The sequence below is a fragment of the Tursiops truncatus genome, chromosome 13 (genome assembly GCF_011762595.2).
Source record: "Tursiops truncatus isolate mTurTru1 chromosome 13, mTurTru1.mat.Y, whole genome shotgun sequence".
NCBI classification, from domain to species: Eukaryota; Metazoa; Chordata; class Mammalia; order Artiodactyla; family Delphinidae; genus Tursiops; species Tursiops truncatus.
This window is the reverse complement of record NC_047046.1, coordinates 32,753,638-32,777,238: the sequence shown is the minus strand read 5'-3', so window position 1 is coordinate 32,777,238 and position 23,601 is coordinate 32,753,638. Positions and strand designations below refer to the sequence as shown.

Here is a 23,601-nt window from a genome sequence, read left to right as displayed (position 1 = left end):
CACTGTGCGTCATTACAGCAGGGTACATTTTGGTAACTTGCCGCCAATCTAGTTGAAAGTTACTCATCCGTCTTCTGTGTCATTCCCTTTATTGAATGAGAACTGAACAGAGCCTTTAAGTCGACCCTGAGTTCTTACGTAGCTAACGGGTTATTTATTTACAATTGGCTCACGGCTGAGTCCTTCCCCACCCGCTGGAGTCGGTGGGTTGGCAGTGCGGTTCCGGGCCGGGCTCAGCCTGCTGCATCCACATGGTGTTGTGCCTAACCCCGGGGCCGGGTCGCACCCCCTGCACACAAAACCTCTGCACAGATTGGCACAGACGATAAATGAGGCTCTGAAAGTAGGACCACTATCGCAGCAGCCGTCTGAGACTGTTTCGGACCGCGGCCCCGAGCACGACAGGGACGTGTGTTCTATGCCGCGGTACACACCTCTTCCTCTGAACTGTCACTCGGGTCATTGTCTAGTGAGGCACTCAAGGAGGCCGCCTTGGGCTCCAGGCAGCAGAGGCACAGAGCCAGAGGGAAGGAGAGAGTGAGGGCGTATGGCACTGAGAAGGAGGCGGAGAGCAGGAAGAAGAAGATGAAGAGCACGCAGGGCACCAGAGAGGGCGAGCGGATGGGGAGGTAATGCCGCAAGCTCTGGGGCAGGAGGTGGCTCTCGGAAAGGTTGGGGAAGGACAGGTAGCCATCGTCATCCAGGAGAGAGGGGAAAGACTCGGGGAGTTGCAAGGAGAAGGAAAACAGCGTGGCCCCTCTGCCCGGCCGCTGTTTGCAGCTAAAAGCCACATCGTGGTCCCCCAGGCACGGCTTCCCTCGGCCATCAGAGTCCGAGGCGGGCTCCCCGTGCAGGTGCCCGGGGTCTCTGGCCGGCTCGACCCCCGGCGGGGGGTGCCCGTTCTCCTTACACCTCCTGCGGAGCCCTGTGGGAGATGCAGGGGGAGAGCGGGCTGATGGGGGGGAGGGGGGACATGAGTCAGTGCCAAGCCCGGGTGACTGATGTGAGAGAGACAGCGAGAGAGACAGAAAGCAGCGAACAGAGGTGCAAAAGGACAAAAAGAAAACTGCAATTAGTTAATTTTCTTATGGGTACCGAGAAAAAAATCGTCAAACAAGAATTTCAGCACTAGGGTTGTTGGTGAATTTTAAAGTATTCAAGCGGCATGCCAACGCTGCCACGAACGGCCATCGTCTTCCCATTAGACCTTCAAGTCAAACACAGGGTGGGCTTGAAAAAAAAATCAGAACTAAAGAGATCTGTGGGTAATCTCATGACTACGTTTCATACGATCCAAAACTTCTGTTTAGACCAACAACTCTAGAAATTTTTAGGATGCTGAGAGCAAATGTAACTCTCTGATAACTTAAAACCAAGACTTTCAATAACTTCTCCTAATCTCCAGCGACCAGATCTGTTACTAGGGTTCAGTTAGATTAAAATGACAATGAATCCAATTTTTGATGATTAAAAACAAAATCTCTAGCATTACTTTTCCTTGGTTAGTCAGTCATAGCCAAAGCAGGTGGGTTTCCAAATCACCAAGTTTCTGACCCCACTCCTACCCATAAGCAGCTCCAATTAGGGAATTCCACAGTGAACGCCGTAGGAACCTTACCTCTCCATAAAGCACCGAGGCTCTTCTGAAAACGACGATTTTGGCCCCTTACCCATAATGTACACGGGGGAGCTTAAAGAAGTGGTTTCGAACAAGCTAACTAGCGAAAAAGGACGTGTTTTCTTGTGATGTGGTTTATCTGCACTTACTTTGTATTACTTGTGGTCCGTAAATAATAGAAAGATACAATTTCCCCACCTTCCGGTTTTTCTTAGAGGAGCCGTAGGCTTAAGCCGCCTGGTTTGAGTCCTTAAGGGGAAGATCAAGGCAGGCAACCCCACAATAGTGCTCCTGGGGAGGGGCATGCAGGCTTGTGCAGGGCAAGTAAGGTTCTTTACACCCTTCCTGGTCCCCGCAGTCTCCGTGACCACAGCCAGCTTTCTCTGCAGGTGGTGGAGGGATGCTGAGCGAGAGGGGTGGGAGAGACAAGCAAATGCCAAACAGGACCCAGGGCCAGCGTGGAAGCTGCTATAGCCAAGTTCAAGACAAGGTCACCTGGAGCCTGAAGATGACTGAACTTCTGCTCGTGTGTGTGTGTGTGTGTGTGTGTACTCACATGCGTGTTTCTGCCTAGTGTCCTGAGAGCATGGACATTATCTGGTCTGCTTTGTGACGGTAATCCAACCCTGACTTGGTAAATATAGAGACAGAGGGTAAGAAAATGCACAAATAAAATTATATCATGGATCTAGTAGAATGTAGAAGTGTCTCTTTTTCGGTATCAGACAAGTATGTCTTTTCCTAATACTCACATCTGACATTAAACACTGTGTCTTAAACAAGACGCTGCACAAATCTCACTGAGCTGAGAATAATGTACAAGTTACAAGCCGCCTTCTGCCCGTGGAGGCTGCCCCGTCACCTGGGGTGATCGTTAGTGGGGAAACACACCTCCTCTCAAAGGAATCTAGGGACCAGTCACTTAAGAGCTATTTTCAGTAATACATTTTCATCTTGGTTAAAAAATAAGCGCCCTCTACGCTACTTTTTGAAGACAGAGAAGAATGAAATGACGGCTTAATCTTCCATGTTGCTGATCAGAGTGGTTTTTAGAGCGGCTTTTTTTAAAAAAATTAATTTTATTTATTTATTTTTTGGCTGTGTTGGGTCTTCGTTGTTACGCCAGGCTTTCTCTAGTAGTGGTGCGCGGGCTTCTCATCGCGGTGGCTTCCCTTGTCGCACAGCATGGGCTCTAGGCACGCGGGCTCCAGCAGTTGTGGCACGCGGGCTCAGTAGTTGTGGCTCATGGGCTCTAGAGCGCAGGCTCAGTAGTTGTAGCTCACGGGCTCAGTTGCTCCGCGGCATGTGGGATCTTCCCGGACCAGGGCTTGAACCTGCGTCCCCTGCATTGGCAGGCAGATTCTTAACCACTGTGCCACCAGGGAAGCCCTAGAGTGGTTTTTAAAGACAGCTTTGCAGCAGGGGAGATGTAGACAGCCCTTCAGCTCCTTCAGCACAAGGCCTCAGCCACGACCTCTCAGAAGGCATCAGGGTCACAGTGCTGGCTTCTCAGAGGCTCCGACTCTAAGAGAACAGTCTTCTTGGTCTTTCTAATCTCCCATGGCATAAAAGGCACCCAGTGATGCTGGCTTAGGGCTCCATCTCATGTAAACAAATTGCTGATCTTTTAAAATCAAACAAAGTGGGAATGGAGCGTTTATGGAGCAAACGACAAGTCATTTACTTTTATGGGGCACTTAATCATATTTACACAGCCCTCAGAATGGAGTGTTGGCCTGGGCGACTTTCAGAAATCATGGGACACATTGGCTTTTCAAGTATATCATCTTCTGATCGTGACCTAGTTAGAACCCGCCTTAAACGAAAAGAGTGTAAAAACAAAATTCAGAACAAAGCGCATTTTAACAGCAAAAGTGATCCAAATATCCTTCCATTATGTCCTATCCTGTTTTTATTTTTGTGTTTGGCAAATAAATAATCTTACCCTAAAAAAGGATGATGGATTGGGTCATTGGGATAGTCTAACATAAACAGAATGATGATACGTTTGCCAATCTGCCCATTTAGAGGTCACTGTTAAATTCTTATCCAAAGGAGCATTTTTCTACAGAGCCCCAGCTGATTCTCTGCCCCGTACTCTGCATTTGAAGAGCCCACGTGCAAAAGAGCACTTCTGAATCAAATTTACCTAAGTTTTAGCATAACCTCTAAGTTATACGGCATTTTTATTCTGCTGTTTCCTTTCACTCTGTACTCTGTACATTCCAAGACCCACTCTTGTTTTTCCATTATTATTATGTATAAACCTCCCGGCATGTTCTTTGACTTTTAGGGAGCTGCTCTGCGACATACAAAATCCCGAAACAGAAGCAGGTTGTCTACATGTTTTTTGACTTTCATTTTCCTGGAAAGTTGCTTTATAGTGATGGACTTCCAGAAATAAACATAATATTTAAAAATAAATTGACTTTTGGATGAAATGAAGTGACCAAGTTCAATGAATAAAACACCCTGGAAAAATTACTGCCAAGTTCGCCCTCCGTCTTCCCTTGCAAACTTTGGCCTTAATATCCCTTTTCCAAAACACATCCACTGGCTACTCTGATGGTTAGGTTAAGATGATAAGACTGAGAGAGAGAAACAGTGGAAACAGTGTATAAGTATGCAGGCTGTGGTCACTCAGCTACCGGCGGTCAGAAGAAGGGCAAAGCAATTACTGTGCATCTAGACAAATACACAGCCCTGGGTAGGAGGATGGGGCCAGAAACAAAGAAAACAGCTTTAGTGACAGTTCTGAATTGTGAGCCCAAACAGAAAAGTGTAATTCACTACCAAATGTATTTCTAAGATCTACAGACAGGACAGCTGTCCTGAAAGTCTCACGTAGCACCTCAGTTGTTCAATAAGAATTTCCCGAAAGTTAGAAAGGGCTTTTGTAGGGGAAAAGTGTTGACAGAGGACATACTAATTTAAAAGTTGACAACATGAAGGTGACTAATGCTGAGATACGAATTAGCCTAAGTCTTATTCACATTCCTGGCTTACGTCCTCAGTCTTATTCAGGAGTTCTTTAGAGAGTGCACAGGTCGGGGAGACAGCGGGGGAGATGTACCTTTCCCTCGGGCCGTACGGCAGCGACGGGTGTGGCTTCCTCGGCCTTTTGCCGTCTGTCGTCTTCCTCGCCCCGCTCCTCCTCTGCCTTTTTCTCCGGAGTCACAGTGGTGATCAAGTTGGTCTGAGAGATGCCCTTTGTTGTCATGTACTGGCCAGTACCAACCTCTGCAGCAGACACAGAATCCTTCATGTATATTTCATGGTTTTCATTCACTGATGCTAAAAGCAAATACAATTGGAGAAATAAAGACCAAAACAGTTAAGTCAGAAGACAGACGGACACCACCGATTGCTCCCGTTACAGCAAAAATCCCCCCATAAAATACCAGGTTTCTCTTCAAAAGACAGGTCAGCCCTGCAGGTACTCTCATCTAAGCAACGCCACAGATTCATCCTTCTGTTGTCACCCATAACTGCGTTTAAGTGTGATTTCAATGCTCGTCTCTCAAAGCCACCAGAATAATTTCCATCCACTTCTCAGGCTCTCGGGTGAGGATGTGTGTGAGGGTGGAGGTGAGAGGAAGGATGGGGGGCTGAGTGCCACCGAGGCTGTTACCCACAGAGTAACTGGCGGGGCACCAGCACCAGACACTTGGGGCAAGTTCCACAACTAACAGTAGACAGACAACTGCCCTAGTGCACTTGACTTTAAACAGAGCTTTGCAAGTGCCACTCATTAAGGAGCACTGAAATGTTTTTTTTAATTATTATTACTATTACTACCACTATTAGTGCTTGGAAAGTCTATCACTTCTACAATATAAAAGCTACATAAGTAATAATGAAAAGTAACCAGTTACTGCGCAGAGATTATAGAATTCAGATGGTAACTCTGTTCAACTGAAGTGCAGAAATGTTTTAATTTCTACTGTGCTTTAAAAAGACTACCACGATATGCATACATTCATTCATCTCTAGTATTTTGGGAAAACAAGACAAACGCTGCTAATGAAATTCATGCAAGTGCAAAGCACGCAAACGTAAGAGAGAACACCCAGCCTTTCGTCCCAGCTAAAATGTCTCAGTGAAAGAGATGCTTAATTTAGTTAGACTTTTGAAATTTGCTACTCATTCTTTTAGGTTTTAGGTACCATAAAATTTACTGAAATTTAGAAAGGCTGCTTTTCAAATCGTAGGCAAAATTTAATCTGCTTTCATATTTTAGGAAGTTTAAAACATAAATGTAAGAAAAAGCTCTGAAATCCTTTGAATAGTGAACCGTTTTACTAAAATACCTTCACTAAGATATTTTACATCTCTTACTGATGATGAAAAAGCTCATATGAGACACAGTTTCCTAAAAGGCTTGTTAGGCTGTTCTAACAGACGATGCAACCTTGCAAAAAGCAGTTTCTATTCCAACATGCAGCCATGGCCCCCCCGAGCAGCAGCTCAGAAAACATACGAGAATTGGCAGGACCCCAAGGAGTGAGAGACAACACATACTAACATCACTTTGGGGCAGGGAGAAAGAGACAGCATGGAATTAGTACATTGATTTCACAATTGTCTTCCGTCTTCTCAGCAATCATTATCACACAGAAGGTCACAAGGAAAACAACATTCACAACAAGTGTGTCCCCTTGGGTTCACATCGCAGGACAGAGTGGATGACATCCGGGAAAAAAAGCTGTGATTCCACACAAGCTCCTCCAGCACTGACTTAGAGAACACACACCAGTTTACACAGACTCTTCAAGGAAGAGGAGATGAGGCGCCGCCAAAAGAAAGTCATTGTCAATGTGAATTTTCCAGTATCTTAATCTGACTCAAAATGGTCCTAATAAACAGTTTTCCCCAAAAGTTTGGCTCTCAGAGATTCTAAAAACGGGACATTGTTATAGAAGGTAGAGAATGGTAAGACTGACTTCCTAGGCCAGCTCACAAAAGCCTAAAGAATGATTATCAATATACCTACTGAGATCATTATGATTACATCTGTAACAAGACTGCTTTCACCTACGTCTTATTCACTCTTCGCAACAACCTGTCAGAGGTGGCCTCGATCCCACCTTACAGATGACGACTAAAGCTGGGACCTGCAGACAGTACTTCATCCACCCACCGCTGTACAGAGAGACGGTCTGGACATCGGTCTGAACTTATCTACCTACGCTAGGCGAACATTCTTCCCACTTCGCTAATATAATTTATAACAACGATACAGCACTAATAACACAATTTTTACTTCCTCTAAGTATCCCTTTGGGACAGTAAAGTCTTCTAAATCCGGCGATCCAGGGAGTTCGCTTCCCTACAAGCCACATCGGGGTTTGGCCAAATGGAAGGAAGAACTGAGACTCCATGGTGAGTGGGCAGCAAAAAAGGCCAGGAGGGAGGTGATACCAGGCACCTGTAACTTTTATTTGTTTCTATTTATGCTTTTGCTTATTATTAAAACTGTACACACATGCTAGAAACTTCTCTTTTTATGTGCCCAGGATAAGTCTCCTATAAAACATCTCACCCCCAAGGAGCTCTGGATTAGGAGGCAGAGGTCTGGCCACAGTCGTGCCCTGGTGTCTGGGGGGAATGGTTCTGGGGCCCCCGTGGATAAGCAAAACCCACGGATGCTCAAGTCCCTTACACAAAACGGTGTACGTCGTACAATGAATACAGTTGGCCCTCGGTGTCTGTGGGTTTCACATCTACGGATATAGAGGTTCCGACTTTCCTACAGCTGCCATGTCTTGGAGCAGAAAGTACATCTGCATGTACCTCTGGACAGCCACAGAAGACTGCTCTACAAAACAAAAGCCTGCAAAAACCTCATTACTATGCCTTAAAAATGCTACTTAAGTGATGCAGTGACTCTCTCCCTGTGGTACTCACACATCTGACTTCACGGTACAGAATATTTACACAGCAACGCTCTCCCAGTCCAGCTGGTGTAGTAATTAATATTAACCAGGATAATTTCCTTAGAGCCCTTTGCTCTGTTATTTGAATGTCATCCTTTCTATCAGCTATTATTCACTGACTGATAAAAGTCACGTTCTATTCATAACATTTTTAAAGAAACAGAGATAAATCTAATGCACAGTTTTCTTTCGGAAACAAATCATCTAAAACCAACCTGATAATCATTTACCATCTGCTGAAAAGAGAAACAAATTACTTATAAGTATGTGATTGCTATATTTAGAATGAGAGCACCCTTCTCCAAATTCAGGGTGCCAGCTTATGAAAGCCACTTCATTCCCCAAGTACCATTCTTTTGTGTGATTTTATATAAACCCACCAAGAACAGACATAGGACTCCCACAGGCACCTTTTCTGGGGGGTTGGTTAAAATGTGCCACTCAGCTGAAGACCAACGAGTGCTCTTCCTTTCACGCGATCGCAGAGCACCTGTGTCCATCAAAGGCTCACGATGGTTTCTCGCTGCTCGGTAGCCACTAGCAATCATTAAGGGGAGCAGTGCCTACCTCCGTCCAAGCTGCGAGACATGGTATAACGTTTGCTGGACGAACGCTCGAAGTAAGGGGCCGGGCGGTCTATCAGTGCACTAGCTCTCCTGGTTTGGGCTTGTGTTCTGCCACTGTAACGAAACTTGGACCCCAAGGTAAGGAACTTCTTTGGAGGTGCTTCTGGTAACAACAGTCTGGAGATATTAAAGGAAAAACATCAGCAAGACTATTAAGCCACATACTAAGAAGGCTAACTTATCACTCTGTTCTGAAAGGTAAAGTGCTTTGTGTACTCAGGGTTGAACCCCCAACCTGCCATTCAGTGAACCTGGTTTTATAAGGAAAAAAAAATCACTTCACACAGTGTATATCAACTAGGGATGTTGTAGAGAGGCTAGAAGCACAACAGGGGTGGAGCTGGACTAGGTGAATTTGAACATCCTATGGAACTGGAGAGTCTGTGGTTCTACAAACCCAGAGAGCAATTAAGTAGGGGATGTTAGTGAAGAACAGTGACCATTTATTACTTTGTAGACACAAATCTGAGGGCTTTAGTACTTACTGGATGTGGGCAAAGGGGTGCATGGTATTGAAAAGCTACTGAAAGAGTAAGGAAGGGATTGGACATCTGAAGTGGATGTTCTAGAAAAATAATGAAAAACCTCTCAAGATAATGAAGGGGAGATGAGACAGATAAGTATCCAACAAATTAAGGAAAATCCTTCAAATTTCGTCAGAAGTTCTTTTAGGATTTATCAAGAAATCTGGCGGCAACGAACTTGAAGGAATAGAAAGGATCTTGTGGTCTCATTCTTCTTTCCAACAACCTCTTATCAGTGTAGGTGATTCCAACCATTCTACTTCTTCCTTAGGAAAGACCAAAGTGATCTCTACCCACCTGAAAAATGTATGGTGTTCCACACACACTTTCCACAAACGCTTGGCCGCTCTATGGTTGGGCAGCTTAAACCCGATGGTGCTTTCAAATTGTTCAAACTAAATTTAAAAGACATATTGAAGAGTAGAGTGAAGTTTGCAATCATAAATAACATGAAAGCAAATAATAGACAAAGTCAAAATACCACCCACAATTTTTTTCTTTACTCCCTAAATCAATTGCTATACACAGATTTCATGCTATACACATTCACTCGTTTAAAAAAATCTATCTATCTCCTTAAAATGCTGCAGGTACAGACAACCACATTATGCATGTAGTAAAAGTTTCATGTACAAGGATGAATCTTATGAAAACTAAATGCAAAAAAAGAAGAATATTTGTATTCCTTCCAGAGACCAGTTTGTCCTGATCTGATTTCTAAGCCTAATCGTCATAGTTTCTCTCCGACATCATGACTTCAGCTGGAACGCAAAGAAATGAATAAAACAGCATTCTCAGGATGACATTTTCTCCTTGTATCTGGTCTGGAAATATGCGCATATCCTAGGTATTTGATGACTTGGTATCAGATACTGCTGATTTTATTTGTGCATTCTAATATAGATTATCATGTTAAATGCTAACGTCTCTCAATATTATACAGTCATCCCTCAGTATCCAAAGGGGATTGGTTCCAGGACCCCTGTGGATACCAAAACCTGTGAATGCTCAAATCCCTTACATAAAATAGCATACTATACACGCATATAACTTATGCAGCCCTCCCATATACTTTAAATCATCTCTAGACTACTTATAATGCCTAACACGATGTAAATGCCAGGTAAACAGTTGAAATACAATGTGAATGCTACGGAAACAGCTGCCTGCATGCAGCAAATTCAAGGTTTGCTGTTTGGTACTCTCTAGAATTTTTTTCCCGAATATTTTCAATCCACAGTTGGTTGTATCCACAGATGCAGAACCCTGGGATACGGAGGGCCGACTGCATAAGGTCAGGGATTGGGAGAACACATTTTCATATTTTTCAGCATTTAGAGTTCAGATGATACTCCATCAGCCATCTGCTTTTTCAGGGTGAGGTAGCTAACTTCCTGAGTAATATATTTTCATATTACTATGGCAGATACGCAAGAAATATTTTTTATTTTCTGAATACATCAGGCCACCAGAGGGCAATCATCTTAAACAGTAAAGGTCCCCAAAGAGCTCAAACCCCCCAGACTACTGGTATAATCGATAGCAAAAGTAATTTATGCGGCAAAGAACCAAGGGGAGGGGTCCTGTGCGAGGTATGTGAACTTTAGCTATTCCGGACCTCTGTTTCTTGTTCACTGAGTGGGACTGGCCAGGGGGAGAAGGGGAAGTACATGACGGGTGGCTCTAAATGCAGTCGCCTTCCCCATTTTCTCCCTCTGTCTGACATTCCTGTCCAGGGACGGTCATGAAACTCACCCCCGTCCAATGGACCCAGTCAACCGACAAGCCAGAGGAAGGGACCTTGACTAAACCATCCACCATTTATTCATCCTGCATCTCACATGGACGACACGCCATGCTAAGGCCAGGGGTTTTACAGAAGAGTCAGCTAGCTCTTCCCGGAAGAAGCGGGAAGCCGGGAAGATTCTTACTGCTCTGTCCTACTCAGCACAAAGATGAGAGAGATCCCTGCACTTTTTGAACGTTTATCTCTCTCTCTCTGTGCTCTGTATCCACTTCTTCCAACCGCTTCAGAGCCTTCGTGCCACCAGTAATTCCTTCTCCTTCTCATTCTTCTCAGCCTATGAATATGGTTGTAAAAAAGGGGAGGAAAACGACTTTCTCTGAGCGTGTTCCTGCGGAACCAGAATCACTGCTAAGTGTCAGGAAGGGAAGCCGCTGCTACTTCACTCCTCACCTTGCTGCTACCCGCCGGGGGCTCTAGCTCTTTCCTGAACCCTTACTGCCACGACAAGACCTGATCGTCAAGTTCAACACACTTTCCTTAGTTCTCATCCGAGTGAACCAGGCTCCCTGAATCTCATCTTCCTTATTTATCATCCATGACTCTTTCTGGCCCTTCTTCTCCTCTCTGGTTGTTTTTCCTCATCTACCTCTGGTCCTTTTCCGCCTACCCCTCCCTCAAAAAGTGGTATTATCCAGAGTTTCTGTTTTAAGAGTTTTTTCCCCTCTAACTTCCTTGTTCTTGGTAATTTCTTCAAGACCTAAGGCTTTGAATAAAATGTATTATACAGCTGATGACACTGTTTAAATCTTATATTTCTTACTATGCAAGGATCACCCCCCCCGCCAAATTCTGTCCCAAAAGGAATTTCAATCTTTTTTCCTGAAATTCTCCCTTTTTCTCTCTAGTAATATTATCACCATTGACTTCGCTCATGCAAACCCAAAACCCTCTGATTATCCTGGACTCTCTCCTTTCCTCTTTTTTTTTTTTTTTTTTTTTTTGCGGTACACGGGCCTCTCACTGTTGTGGCCTCTCCCGTTGCGGAGCACAGCCTCCGGATGCGCAGGCTCAGCAGCCATGGCTCACGGGCCCAGCCGCTCCGCGGCATGTGGGATCTTCCCGGACCGGGGCACGAACCCGCGTCCCCTGCATCGGCAGGCGGACTCTCAACCACTGTGCCACCAGGGAAGCCCTCTTCTTTCCTCTTTTGATCTTTGCCCCATCCTGTCTCCAGGACCTACTGGTTCTGCCTCTGAAACCTCTCTCTCAAATGTGCTTCTTCCATTCTATTCCCACAGCCTCTGCCCTAGTTTAGGTCCTATCACATCACATTACTAAGCTGCTGAATTTCATCCCAAAATATCCACCGAGTATGTCACATCCCAGTTTAAAGTTCCCATGGCTCACTGTGGTCTCATGATGCACTGCTCCAACTTCCCCTTCTGGCCCCTCACAACATCTACGCTCATTTCACGTCTACGGAATATTATCACACTTGCATCGTGATGCTGTAATTGCAAGTGTATGAGTCTTCTCTGCTGAACACAAACTCCCTATAGGACAGGAATAAGGTCGTATTTATCTTTCTATTCTCAATGCCCAACACAGAGCTTGGCAATATATAGATGCTCACTTAATGTTTCATAAATCAAACATATCTTGGTTGTAAGACATGCAATCTTTAGGAAATATTAAAAAATGACTTTAATTTCAGATAGCTTGTAGAATATTTCAGTCTTCATAGACAAGTTTGATTTTATATTTACGTTAAACACGACTGCTTGCTTTATAGTCGTAGTCTTTAAACTTTTTTTGTACTGAGATACAACTGACATATAGCATTATATTAGTTTCGGATGTACAACATGATGCTTTGATATTTTGTGAAATGACCACCACAATGAGGCTAGTGAATATCTATGACCACGCAAAGTTACAAATTTTTTTCTTATGATGAGAACTTTTAAGATCCACTCTCTTAGCGACTTCAAATACACAATACAGTGTTATGAACTACAGTCACCATGCTGTACATTATATTCCATACAGTGATTTTTAAATTGTGTTTTCCACCAGTGGTGAGGTTAATTCTGAAGACAGGAGATAATTCTATATTGTACCAGAAAATGTTCAGAAACTAAACGAGCTGCAGTCTTAGAGCTTCAACTGCCTCCATTATATTAACTATACTAATTAGAACTTGGACATTATTTATTATCTATTATGAGAAAACAGCAGATATTTACTATATATTATGTCAAACCACTAAGGAGGACATGAGTTGACCATGGATGGATGCTTCTGCCTAAGGAGCAAGGATTAATTAACAATTTTGATTCTTTCATTAGCCTCTCTTGATTGAAAAACAAAGGGGAGAAATACATTAGGCTACAGAACTTGCATAATTTATACCCGGTGTCACTTGTTCTAATCTTTCTTATACTTTGATGCATGCTACCTCTAAGCTCTTCCCTTTAGGGTACTATCAGATTTGGAGGACAAGAGAGGGGACACGGAGACAGATCAACAGGACCGATGGGAAGAAACCTATTCTCTATTCACAAAGAGGTTTAGCAACTAAGAGTTTCTTTGATAGCGCAGCTTGAAAAATACAAAACATTATTCATGAATCTTGATTTTCCGCTGAAATATGTAAAAAGGAAAGCCTTTCAATTAATGTATGCAGTGGGGAAAAACTAGAACAACACAATAAAAAAGAAGAGAACATCTTATTTATTACTGTTTATTGGACAAACCTACAATAAGTTCTCTTAGGCATTTAGCTATAACTCATTATGTCCTGCCATGTTCAGAACGTGTGAGCAGGTAATTTACGTTTTTGTTTGCTCTTGGGTAACTTTCTTCCCGACATACATGCAAATTGGGGTCTACTCACCTCTCCCGGCCGGATCTTAATGTAAAAGTTGCTCCGTTTGTATGAAATCTTTAGAACCTTTGGCCAGGCAAACCTGTTGATGCGTAGTCGGTCACGATATATCAACAGGCCACTTGCACACACTCCTAACATGATTTCAACTCCCTCAGAATCCTGGAAAATGGCAGCAAGAAACGCTGGATGAGCATCTCACCTATTTCCACTGTGGCGGGTACACGATTTAAGCCTCCAGGTCAGAACCTATAATTAGCTACCTGCAGCTCTCATCTGAATATGCAAAGCACTGTAGCACTGTAAAAAATATTCCCACTAAATAACAGCCTTTGAGCGAAGATATTTATCACTATGGAGGTTTGTTAGTGTAAACTGTTCACCCACGTATCTTGGACTTACACAGCATGTCAACACTGCACACAGAGGCCACCCAGGTGAAGGTGTGTTAGTAACAGTAACGATCAGAGCCTCAGTTCTTATTACTGAGTGCCAGGCACGGCTCTGACCACTTTACGTACATTGTTCATCTTCACTAGGATAATTCTGAGATAGCTGCTATTATGATTCCCACTTTACAGGCAAGAAAACTGAGGCACAGAAAGGTTAAGTGTCCATCCCAGTTGAATATGGGCAGCCTGCTTCCAGGGGCAGGGCTTTTAACTAATACGTACACTAATAGAGAGACCCCCATCATTTCCGATGAGTGTTTTGGGGTTTGTTCCTTTAAAAAGTCTTGATTCTCTGGCGGCTTCCCTGGTGGCGCAGTGGTTGAGAGTCTGCCTGCCGATGCAGGGGACACGGGTTCGTGTCCCGGTCCGGGAAGATCCCACATGCCGCGGAGCGGCTGGGCCCGTGAGCCATGGCTGCTGAGCCTGCGCGTCTGGAGCCTGTGCTCCACGACGGGAGAGGCCACAACAGTGAGAGGTCTGCGTTTCTTTTTTTTAACTTAATTTTTATTATTTATTTAATTATTGGTTGTGTTGGGTCTTCGTTGCTGTGTGTGGGCTTTCTCTAGTTTCAGTGAGTGGGGGCTACTCTTCGGTGTGGTGTGCAGGTTTCTCATTGTGGTGGCTTCTCTTGTTGTGGAGCACGGGCTCTAGGCGCGCGGGTTTCAGTACTTGTGGCTGGCGGGCTCTAGAGCGCAGGCTCAGTAGTTATGGCACATGGGCTTAGTCGCTCCGTGGCATGTGGGATCTTCCCAGACCAGGGCTCAAACCCGTGCCCCATGCGTTGGCAGGCGGATTCTTCACCACTGCGCCACCAGGGAAGCCCTTGATTCTCTTTTTGTATACCATTACTGGCAGAGTAAAATTTGAATATAAAATAGTCTTTTTAAAGTACAAGCGTACTCCCCAACAGGACCCCAACACACACTCACCGCCCAGTGGTGCTCACTTAACCACTTGGCTCACATACATAAATATAGATGCATTTAATATATGCATATAGATTTCTTTTCCAACAAAAGTGGGATCATGCTATATTTGCAACTTTCTTTTGCTGCTCGCACAGTCCATCTTTGGGTCATCTCCTAGGGATGTGCAATGAGGGGTCCCAGAGGTCACCAGAGATGTTATATAAAGCTCAGGAGATACCCCACGAGCAGTCTATGCCCCCTCAATATTGTGTCCCAGTGAAATTAGGGTAAAGTGAACATCTGTGGTGGTCGTGAGTGGGGTGAGAACGAAGGACAGAAGGCGGTGCTGTGTGTGATGTGCGGTCCCCACCCCCCGTGTCTCACTGGTTGTTGGAAGCAGGGTGTTGTGGAGGTGAAGCTGAGGTCTGAGACACAATCATCGGCGGGGCTGTCCCACTTTGAGTCACTGCAGCGCCAGCAAACGCGGGGAGGGAGACATGAAAGAATCCAAAAGGGGGCTTCTGACTCATCTGTACGGGAGTGGGAGGGACCGACTTCCTAAATCCCGCCAGTGCAAAGCACAAGACGAATATTTCCAGAATCAGAAATAAATATTTTGGTCCCTCTCTGGGAACTGTGAGGTTACACATACAATTTAACTGATTTAAAATGAAATATTTTTCCTTGGAAACGTATCACTCCACTAGACACGAAAATCACTCTATGGAAGTGGAAGGACTTGACGGCAGGATATTACAACATAATCAGACTTGAGGGGAATTCAAAGGCTCCGCCACCATTTATCAAGGGCTTTAACCTGCAAGAGCAATTTACAGAGCTATGACCTGATGCCAGAAGTAGGGCGGTGGGTGGGGGGCACGATGGACCCTGAGATCTAGCCGACCTGCTCCCAGGACCACACAGGCGACCCCCCAGGTCCTGAGCAGAAATGTCTGCGCGAGCAGGGCTGCTGGGGTAACGGCTCCTTGAGTCACTTTCTTTGTGATGAAGAACGTAAGTGTAGCAAGCACTCTGGGCATTCACAACCTCTTCCATTATTACCTACTTTAAATCACTCCTTAGTATCTTTGAATCACAAGAAGGTGGAATCCGTTTGTGGGGAAGATGGGAGGCTCCTGCAATGCATCCTCCCTTGCCGTCTCCCACACACACTTCTCTGGGTCCCCACAGCATTAATGTCGTCAGCACAGCCCGAAGCCCGAGCCAGCGGTGCTGCCACTAACCCCATTCCTCTTCCTTCTCCAGACCCAGGCTGGTGGAGAGCAGCCTCTGTTTATCCTGCTGACCTGGCCACGTGGTCAGCACAGCGCCTGCCTAGCACGTGTTAAGCCACTACCTGTTTGCCGGAAGAAAAGGCAAACGAAGAAAGAAAATGGCAGGAATAAGTGGAGCTTAAAATTGATGATCGCTTCCATTTCACTCATGGCACAGCAACCAAAAAAAGGATACTTTTGATATCAAGGTTACTGCCGCAGCCCATAGCATTGAGGTAGTAGCTTGATAAATCTGTATCAAAAGCTATGACCAGGGCTTCCCTGGTGGCGCAGTGGTTGAGAGTCTGCCTGCCGATGCTGGGGACACGGGTTCGTGCCCCGGTCCGGGAAGATCCCACATGCCGCCGAGCGGCTGGGCCCGTGAGCCATGGCCACTGAGCAGCCCGTGCGTCCAGAGCCTGTGCTCCGCAATGGGAGAGGCCAGAACAGTGAGAGGCCCGCGTACCGCAAAAAAAAAAAAAAAAAAAAAAAAAAGCTATCATCGTGGTCTTTCTTGGGGACATGTGTTTCCCTATCAATAAACATATTTAATGCTCCCTTTAGCAGGGAGCATTGAAGGAAGCCCTGGACAGCCTCAGCCTATCCTAATTAAAATAAACGAAGGTACTATTCTCTTAACTTAAAATCGCTGTTCCAACTTTCCCATCCTTTATTAGCCCCTGGTCCACGGGATACCCGATATGGATTTATAACTACATTTCAGAGTCTTATATGAAATAAATGACTCTGACAGAGCCTATTCAGAGTGACATTAAATGACAAACAAGCAGAGACCGTCTTCCTAAGACATTTAGAACAGGTTTTCCAAACCAAGGGACCTTCTTCACCTAACATGGATATTTATTCTTCATACGGAGCTGTGGAGTCCGCGATCACAGTTCCGAATTTCTAACTAGGTCCTAGAGCTCAGGGCCTTTCAATACTACCAACAGAAGAGAAGCATCTCACTTATTAACTGGAAATTAGCTCTAATTTAATTCAGTAAACTTCCTTCTTGAAATGATGGAGCGCGTCTGCATGAGAAAATGAAGCCCATAACCAAATCATTTGTTACGCTTAGTATTCACATGAAACCCTATCACAGGCTGCATTGGCACTTCCTTAATTCTCTCTCTTTTTTAATTGGTTTAATTGGCATAATTTCAAATCACATTATTGAATGACAAAGCAGCCATCTATTTTAATTCAGTCGCTGCAGCCATGTTAAGTGATTTCATTTTTCCTGATAGGAACACAGATACATGCTGAGTTGCCCTTCTCCTACATGGAGGCCCTCACCTTTTATTTATTTATTTATTTTCCCCTGGGCAGTAACTGAGTCGTCGTGTGTAATGTAACTCAAAAACAGCTTTCGAGTCACGCAAATTTCCAGGCTACCTTCATTTCTGTCTTGTTTCCTTATCTTTCAGCCACGTAGGGAAAAACTCTAAGAGAAACACAGTCTTAGTGCGTGTCCTTATTTTCTTTTTAAATCCTCATCCTACCTTATATCTGGCATAAACTATAAAATGCTATGTTATCCGAGCACAAAGTAAGTGAAAACATGTAATAATTAACTGGCAAGTAAACAGAGCTACACCTGCTGCTGTAATTACACACAAATGCCAACGAGCTTGGCTCTCCGGTGCCAGCATCCCTGGTGAGAGCCAATCCTCAGAGATTCTGCTCTTGTGGAGGCCTTCAGGCCTCAGAAGTGCTCACCCTGAGTGATGTACAAAATGATCCACAGACACAACCAATTCGACCTGCGTTCATGTGATCCTCACCATCGTCTTGTCCAAACTCACTTTCAATCTGTCAGGTCCCCAAATGCAGCAGCAACAGAACGTAGACATCACAGATTTTCCTCCTAGGGGTCCCCAGGGTTGTTGAGACGTTTGCCTAAACAAAGCTGGCTGAAACCCTCTTCATTTCTTGGCCCCAAACTTGACTGTGTAAGACACTCGCTCGGCTGGCAGCCTGTTAAGTGCATGTTCTTGTGAGCCCCGGACTGTGTGATCATGACCACTCTGTCCACCCGAAGTAAAGCCACATTCCCACCCAGGAGCGACATCCTCGTGTCAGCCCAAATCAGAAGCTGTCCCCGAACTTCAAGTACTGATCTTTTCAGTGCTGCTGAAGTACCAGAACCTATCCGTAAGAGCCTAACACACTTCCTATGTTTTGCTGATAGAAGTTTTTGGGAAACCTTGCCTCTGCTTCCATGGCACTTCTATTCACAGCTGTTCAGATAATAGACTAACAGCCCATACGCTCACTCTCTCACTGTTGAAAGATACAGAGATTCTGGAAGAAGTGTGACGTGGAGTTAAAGCTGCTGACACATCCTCCCAACCTTAATCCAGCCCAATCCTGACTTCTCTCTTCGCAAGACTCTGGAACCAAGATACAGCCTCAACAATTCACCCGTCGACTAGGCAATCTTTTTTTTTTTTTTTTTGGACAGGCGGAGAGGATTTATTTGTAGCAGAATTATTTATTACAGAGAATGTCCTGAAAATAAACTGACCAAACACTACAATGAATGTGCTGTATGTAAGGATGGAGAATCCGTTTGATTACACGCAGTGACTGAGAAAGTTCAAAACAAAACAAACCCAAAACTATAGTGCTTGTCCAGTTCTCTCTGCTCTCTTATCTCTTCCCTCTTTTTCTTTCTTTAAAAGACAAGTTAGGCAAAAAAATAAATAAAATAAAATGGTGACAGTGACGAGATGGAGAGCAGGGCTATTCTGGAACTCAGAGCTTTTATCAGCTCAGAAGATGGATCAAAGCTGTCCCCAGGAGAAGTCATAGAACCACGGCGATAGGCTAGGCAATCTTAGCCTGGCTGGTTAATGTTAACTGAACTTCAAAATAACCATCTTATTTCAAAGCACTGATGATTTGTCACAGTATCTAAACTTTATAGAGAGCTTTTAAAATTGAACATGAATTTTCTGAGTGCCTGGTGGGCGTCACACACAGTACTTGGCATACAACGTTTGTGACAACTGGGTCCTGGACACTGTTAAATAAAATTAGATAGAAGGCCTGGAGTTTAAAATATGCGTACCTTGGCATGATGCAAATCCACCCCATACATGGAGAGCTTTTTGGCATTTTCCAAGAAATACATCTCTGCTTCTGCGGGCGTCATGCCTCTGATAAGGAAAAATGAGAGGTATTACAATGCTGGGTTTTTTTTTTGTTTTTTTTAACCTGGTGGAACCATAATATTTTCCACTTAGCTCCCTTGCAAGTTCCCACAGAGGCACCAAAAGATTTGTACTCTGGGGGAGGCGGGGGGAGAATACCAGGAAAATGGCTTTTAGCAGAAACATCACAAGGACGACCCGAGTAGGAGTCTGACTACCCAGAACTGTACCAGGCCTAGAACCTCACTCTGCTGAGTCCCACCCTTAAGGCACTGACTTCAGTCCCAGGAGAAGCAGGTGGTGCAGGGGATGCCCACCCACCGAGCACAGCTTAAACGGACGCTCTTGGGGTTCCTGCCGCTAACCTGTGGCTCTTGTGCAGCTCGATGACTTTGTCTTCTAGTTCTTTTGTGTGGTTTGGCGCGAAGCGGAACTCGTTGATGTAGTCACTGCCACACTCATCTGGGTCGTAGTCTCCCAGTTCTGACTGGACGGTGTACGAGCCCAACGTGGCAAGGGTGACAGAGGAGCAGGGCAGCCTGCCAGACACGATGTCATCGCGCAGCTGTAAGCAGAGGTAGTACCTTCCAGGAGCCAGAGGACGGGCAGAAAGCCAGCGTTAGGAGACTGGAAAGGAGACTGCCCAGTACAAAGTGGGCGGCAAGCAAGCTCTCCCTGCAGAATAATCCACTAGGACACATTGTCTAGCATTTGTATCTGGATCTATATACCAGGGGAAGATACTTAGCTACAAAATACAATATCTAAGGGCATATAGAGGCAAGTTCATAATAATACAGGGATTCACTGATGAGACACAGAATAAAAGAAACCTACAGACTATCTCTCTAACATTAAGATAACGTTGAAAGTCAAACAAAATCTCTGGTGGGGGAAGTTATAATATAAAAATGGTGCTCTTAAATATAACGATTAGGCCCCAACTACCTAAAGGAAGTCTCATTTTGCTATCTAGACGAAAGGTCCTGCCACACGCCCAAGACAAACTGCAGGTAACTCAACGGCTGCGCCGTCATGAACACTACCTGCCACTTCCTGCGTTCCTGACGAGAGGAGCTTTCTCCTGGGTCAAGGTCTCATTTTCTTCTTTAGATAACTTCCTAGAACTCAACCGTTACGAAGACTAACTTTGAAGAATTATTACCTTAAAATCTCATCACTAAAAGCAAACAATTCTAAACTGGGGGACTGTGAAACGTTTTCCATAAAATTTTGCCAACATCATATGCAAATATCTCCATTAATAGCTGACTTTTACCTTCCCTGTTATTCTGCTTCTAAGAGTGACAGATATACTAACAGTAGAAGACTCCAAGGTAAGTGGGAACATTGGTGAATTTTATTAACAGTCTTCATGGCCCAGCATACGAGTATAAGAATAAAATATACCTGTACCTTTCACACAAGAAACGAACCATTAATCTGTTGAAGCTGAGGACTATATGATAAAGCATTAAGGTCCCCTCTAAATACGGTTTTAAGCTGATGATGTAAGTAAATGCCATGTAATCCAGATACAAAAATTCCTACACATTTCATAGGCCCTACACACATGACACAAATGGAAAGGAATCATGCACTAGATTCCAACTCAAAGTGTATATACGCTCTCTAACCATAAATTAGCCACAATTAAATAGTCCCTCAACTAGTAAAAAGTATCTTTATATAAGAAATTACAAATTGTTTTTTGATTTAATGAAAATATAAAAGAAATCTTCTGGAACTAGTTTTTCCCCTTCTCCAAACATGTCTGCTGAAACGATTTTTCATCACAGCAAGTGACTAAAGCTTTTTGAGCGATTTCTCTTTCCTGAAAAGCCTGCCAAGAAGGGTTGTAAGGCCACACTGCGCAGCATTACTCTGACTGGCTATAAACTGACTACGAAACACAGTGAAAAAACCAAGGATTCCAAAGTAGAAAGCATTAGAAGAGGCCTAGAGGGACACACAGCAAACCCAGAATGGCTTCCTAAAGAGATTCTTCCTTATACTCAAAGCTCAGTCACCAGGCCAGACTGTTAGATTCCCTTCTTGATGCCTTTTCTCTAAAACGAATGAAACGTCTTCCTTGTATACAGAAGGTGTGGAAGGTACACTCTTAGGCGTGCACGTGTTTATGTGCATGTGTGTGTGTGTGCACGCCTGTGTGATTTTTGAAAACAGCCACCACGTGTCAGACTGGTTATACAAAAAGGCATAAGCATCCGAAGACACACTTTTGCTCTAAGTTTTGAAGGAGGAGCACTAGGAACTGTCGTATCATTTAAGGCTGAATCCCGTCGAATTTGACTGTGGTGGGTAGACGACAGCAACTCAATTCTGTGTGTTTTCCCACCAGGGTCAGGCAGAGGGAAGTACCAGCTTAGCACCAAAGATTCAACTGGGAACAGATACGATCTGGCAAATCTTCTCATCGGATGTTTGCTCTCATTCAGTTGCCTTCTGTTTGCCATTTCGGCATGGATGACTGTAAGGTCACCAGATGTAAGCCTGCCCTCCGCCCGAGAATTTAACAGGAGCACGACTCCCAACATGCCTGCCTTTTTCACTGCCAACTTTCAAATACCTGGTGATATCTTCAGAGAGCTGGGAAGGGTCTGGTGGGTAAAATTTCACATTAAATGAAAAGTGCCAAGCACCACCTGCGGAGAGAAGAAAAAATCAGAATAAAGTCTCAGACGATCCCTTTGTACTTATTATACTAAGCGGTGGCTAGAACGGCCCTAACCCCAGTCACTAGCACCCAGGCAACTTTTAATCATCAATGGAAAACAGGGAAGTCTCCTTTCAGTGAAATTCACAGGTAACTCTGAAACTTCCTCCAGTTTCTAATCTTCTGCCCCATCAAATCCTTTGCTGGGGTTTATAACTAGCAAGGAAATTGACTAAACTTCCTCCCTTTCTCAGGGACAAAGGCCTTGGGAAGAGGGAAAAAAAGTAAACGAGACAGATAAGCCTCAATCAGACGAGTCTAGGGCTCACCGGACCTATTCTCTGAAGTTCTGGAGAGCTCACATACCAACATTACAGACAGAATCCCATTTCCTTTGTCCTTTCTGCTTTGTTATGACAGGTCAGATCCCATAATAATACATGTCAAGGATGTATTTATTTTATGGGAAAGGTTTGCTGTCATATTAAGAGATGAGCTGCTCTGTGGGCCATTCGGAAAGTTCTTTTCTTACTTGGGGAAATTTCTGATGGAAGAGACAGTGGGGGTATGTACTGTGCATTACCAAACCCAGCCCTCCACCTCAGCCCCTGATCAGGACGGTCCTCACTGCACGCGGCCGCCGCTCCTCCTGTGGCATCTCCTATGGCCTCTCCAGAGGGGAAGGGGGTCACCCAGACGCCAGCTCACAGGCACCTGCTCCCCAGACCGTCCGTATGTAAACGTGAGACATTACAAGCCTTCCTGAGTGCTCCGTTTTATCCATGCATTCTCTAGTTGTGTATACCTAACCATGTTTATCACCGTAAATGAGAATAAAACCCACCTTTTCTTCTTTTCGACGTTTACTCTCTCTGTGATCACCCCTGTCACTTATTTTCACCTTGGTCTCTCTGTCTGGCCTTTCAATAAATGCGGTCCATTACTGAAGCCTGGGGGCTCCTTCGCCGGGAACTGTTTCCATTTCTTACCCCCACCCAGTAAGCACACTCCAAGGGCCCAGGCCCTGCTCGCTCTGAACAGCGGCTTGGAGGACCCTCCTGGTCTCCCAGCTTCGGTGCTGGAGGCCTTTCCTCCGAGCCGTGGTCTTCCTTTTGCTCTGTGATTCGTGACCTCGTGGTCCAGCCCTCATGCTTCAGATGCCCTCCTAAGACTTCCAAACACCCCCTTCTCCCATTCAGCGACTCCTGGAAGCTCCATTCTCTCCCGAGTCCTTCCCAAACATTCACAAGAAAGGGACAACACCCTAAGTACCTCCCGGCTCCTTCCTTTGAACTGGTCTCTTGCTTGAGTAGCAAATACTTAGCTGCAGAGGTCACCTGTATTCCTGTCATCCATGGCACAGTCTGTTCGCTAATTCTGGTTTACTCTGCACACCACTACTCATATTACACTGAGAGGTCCACCTGGCAGGGACACCATTTGAGCTGCCTTATAAAGGACTTGGTATAGGGACCGGGTATTACTGGGTGTTTCGTGTCATTTCTAAACCACTAAGAAAATATTCCCCAAACGTGGGCTGTAAGAATTACGAGCCATAAAATATCTGGCAATCAAACCTATTTCTAGCGATTATTCTTCCCACTGTTCTCAAAAACGTCCTCTTGTTGTTCTAAAATTAACAAGTCTGATTTGGTTTTACTTTCCTATTGATTCCTATTCACCTCCTGCTAAAATGGAATGCTTGCCAGCCATGAGGTTCATAATGAGAGCTGGTCTCCCCGCAAGCAACTGGAATGAAAGCTAATGGATTCGTTATGGGAAATGGATTTATTG

At 44.7% G+C, this 23,601-nt stretch overlaps 1 protein-coding gene across 9 annotated transcripts in view; it reads right to left on the bottom strand.

Annotated features, from left to right (window-relative positions):
- The window catches only part of EPB41L3 (erythrocyte membrane protein band 4.1 like 3), a 132,007-nt gene that overhangs the window by 21,491 nt on the left and 86,915 nt on the right, over positions 1–23,601 (bottom strand). For 7 of the 9 annotated variants that reach the window (XM_073790544.1, XM_073790542.1, XM_073790548.1 and 4 more), the window contains exons 6-12: positions 21,721–21,796; positions 19,496–19,714; positions 19,049–19,136; positions 13,348–13,500; positions 9,002–9,099; positions 8,122–8,297; positions 4,692–4,912 (exon numbers count right to left, since the gene is read on the bottom strand). In XM_073790544.1, coding sequence (XP_073646645.1) covers positions 4,692–4,912; positions 8,122–8,297; positions 9,002–9,099; positions 13,348–13,500; positions 19,049–19,136; positions 19,496–19,714; positions 21,721–21,796 — 1,031 coding nt within the window. The remainder of the gene's footprint in view (positions 1–4,691; positions 4,913–8,121; positions 8,298–9,001; positions 9,100–13,347; positions 13,501–19,048; positions 19,137–19,495; positions 19,715–21,720; positions 21,797–23,601) is intronic. The other 2 variants (XM_073790543.1, XM_073790547.1) reach the window with 1 other exon arrangement.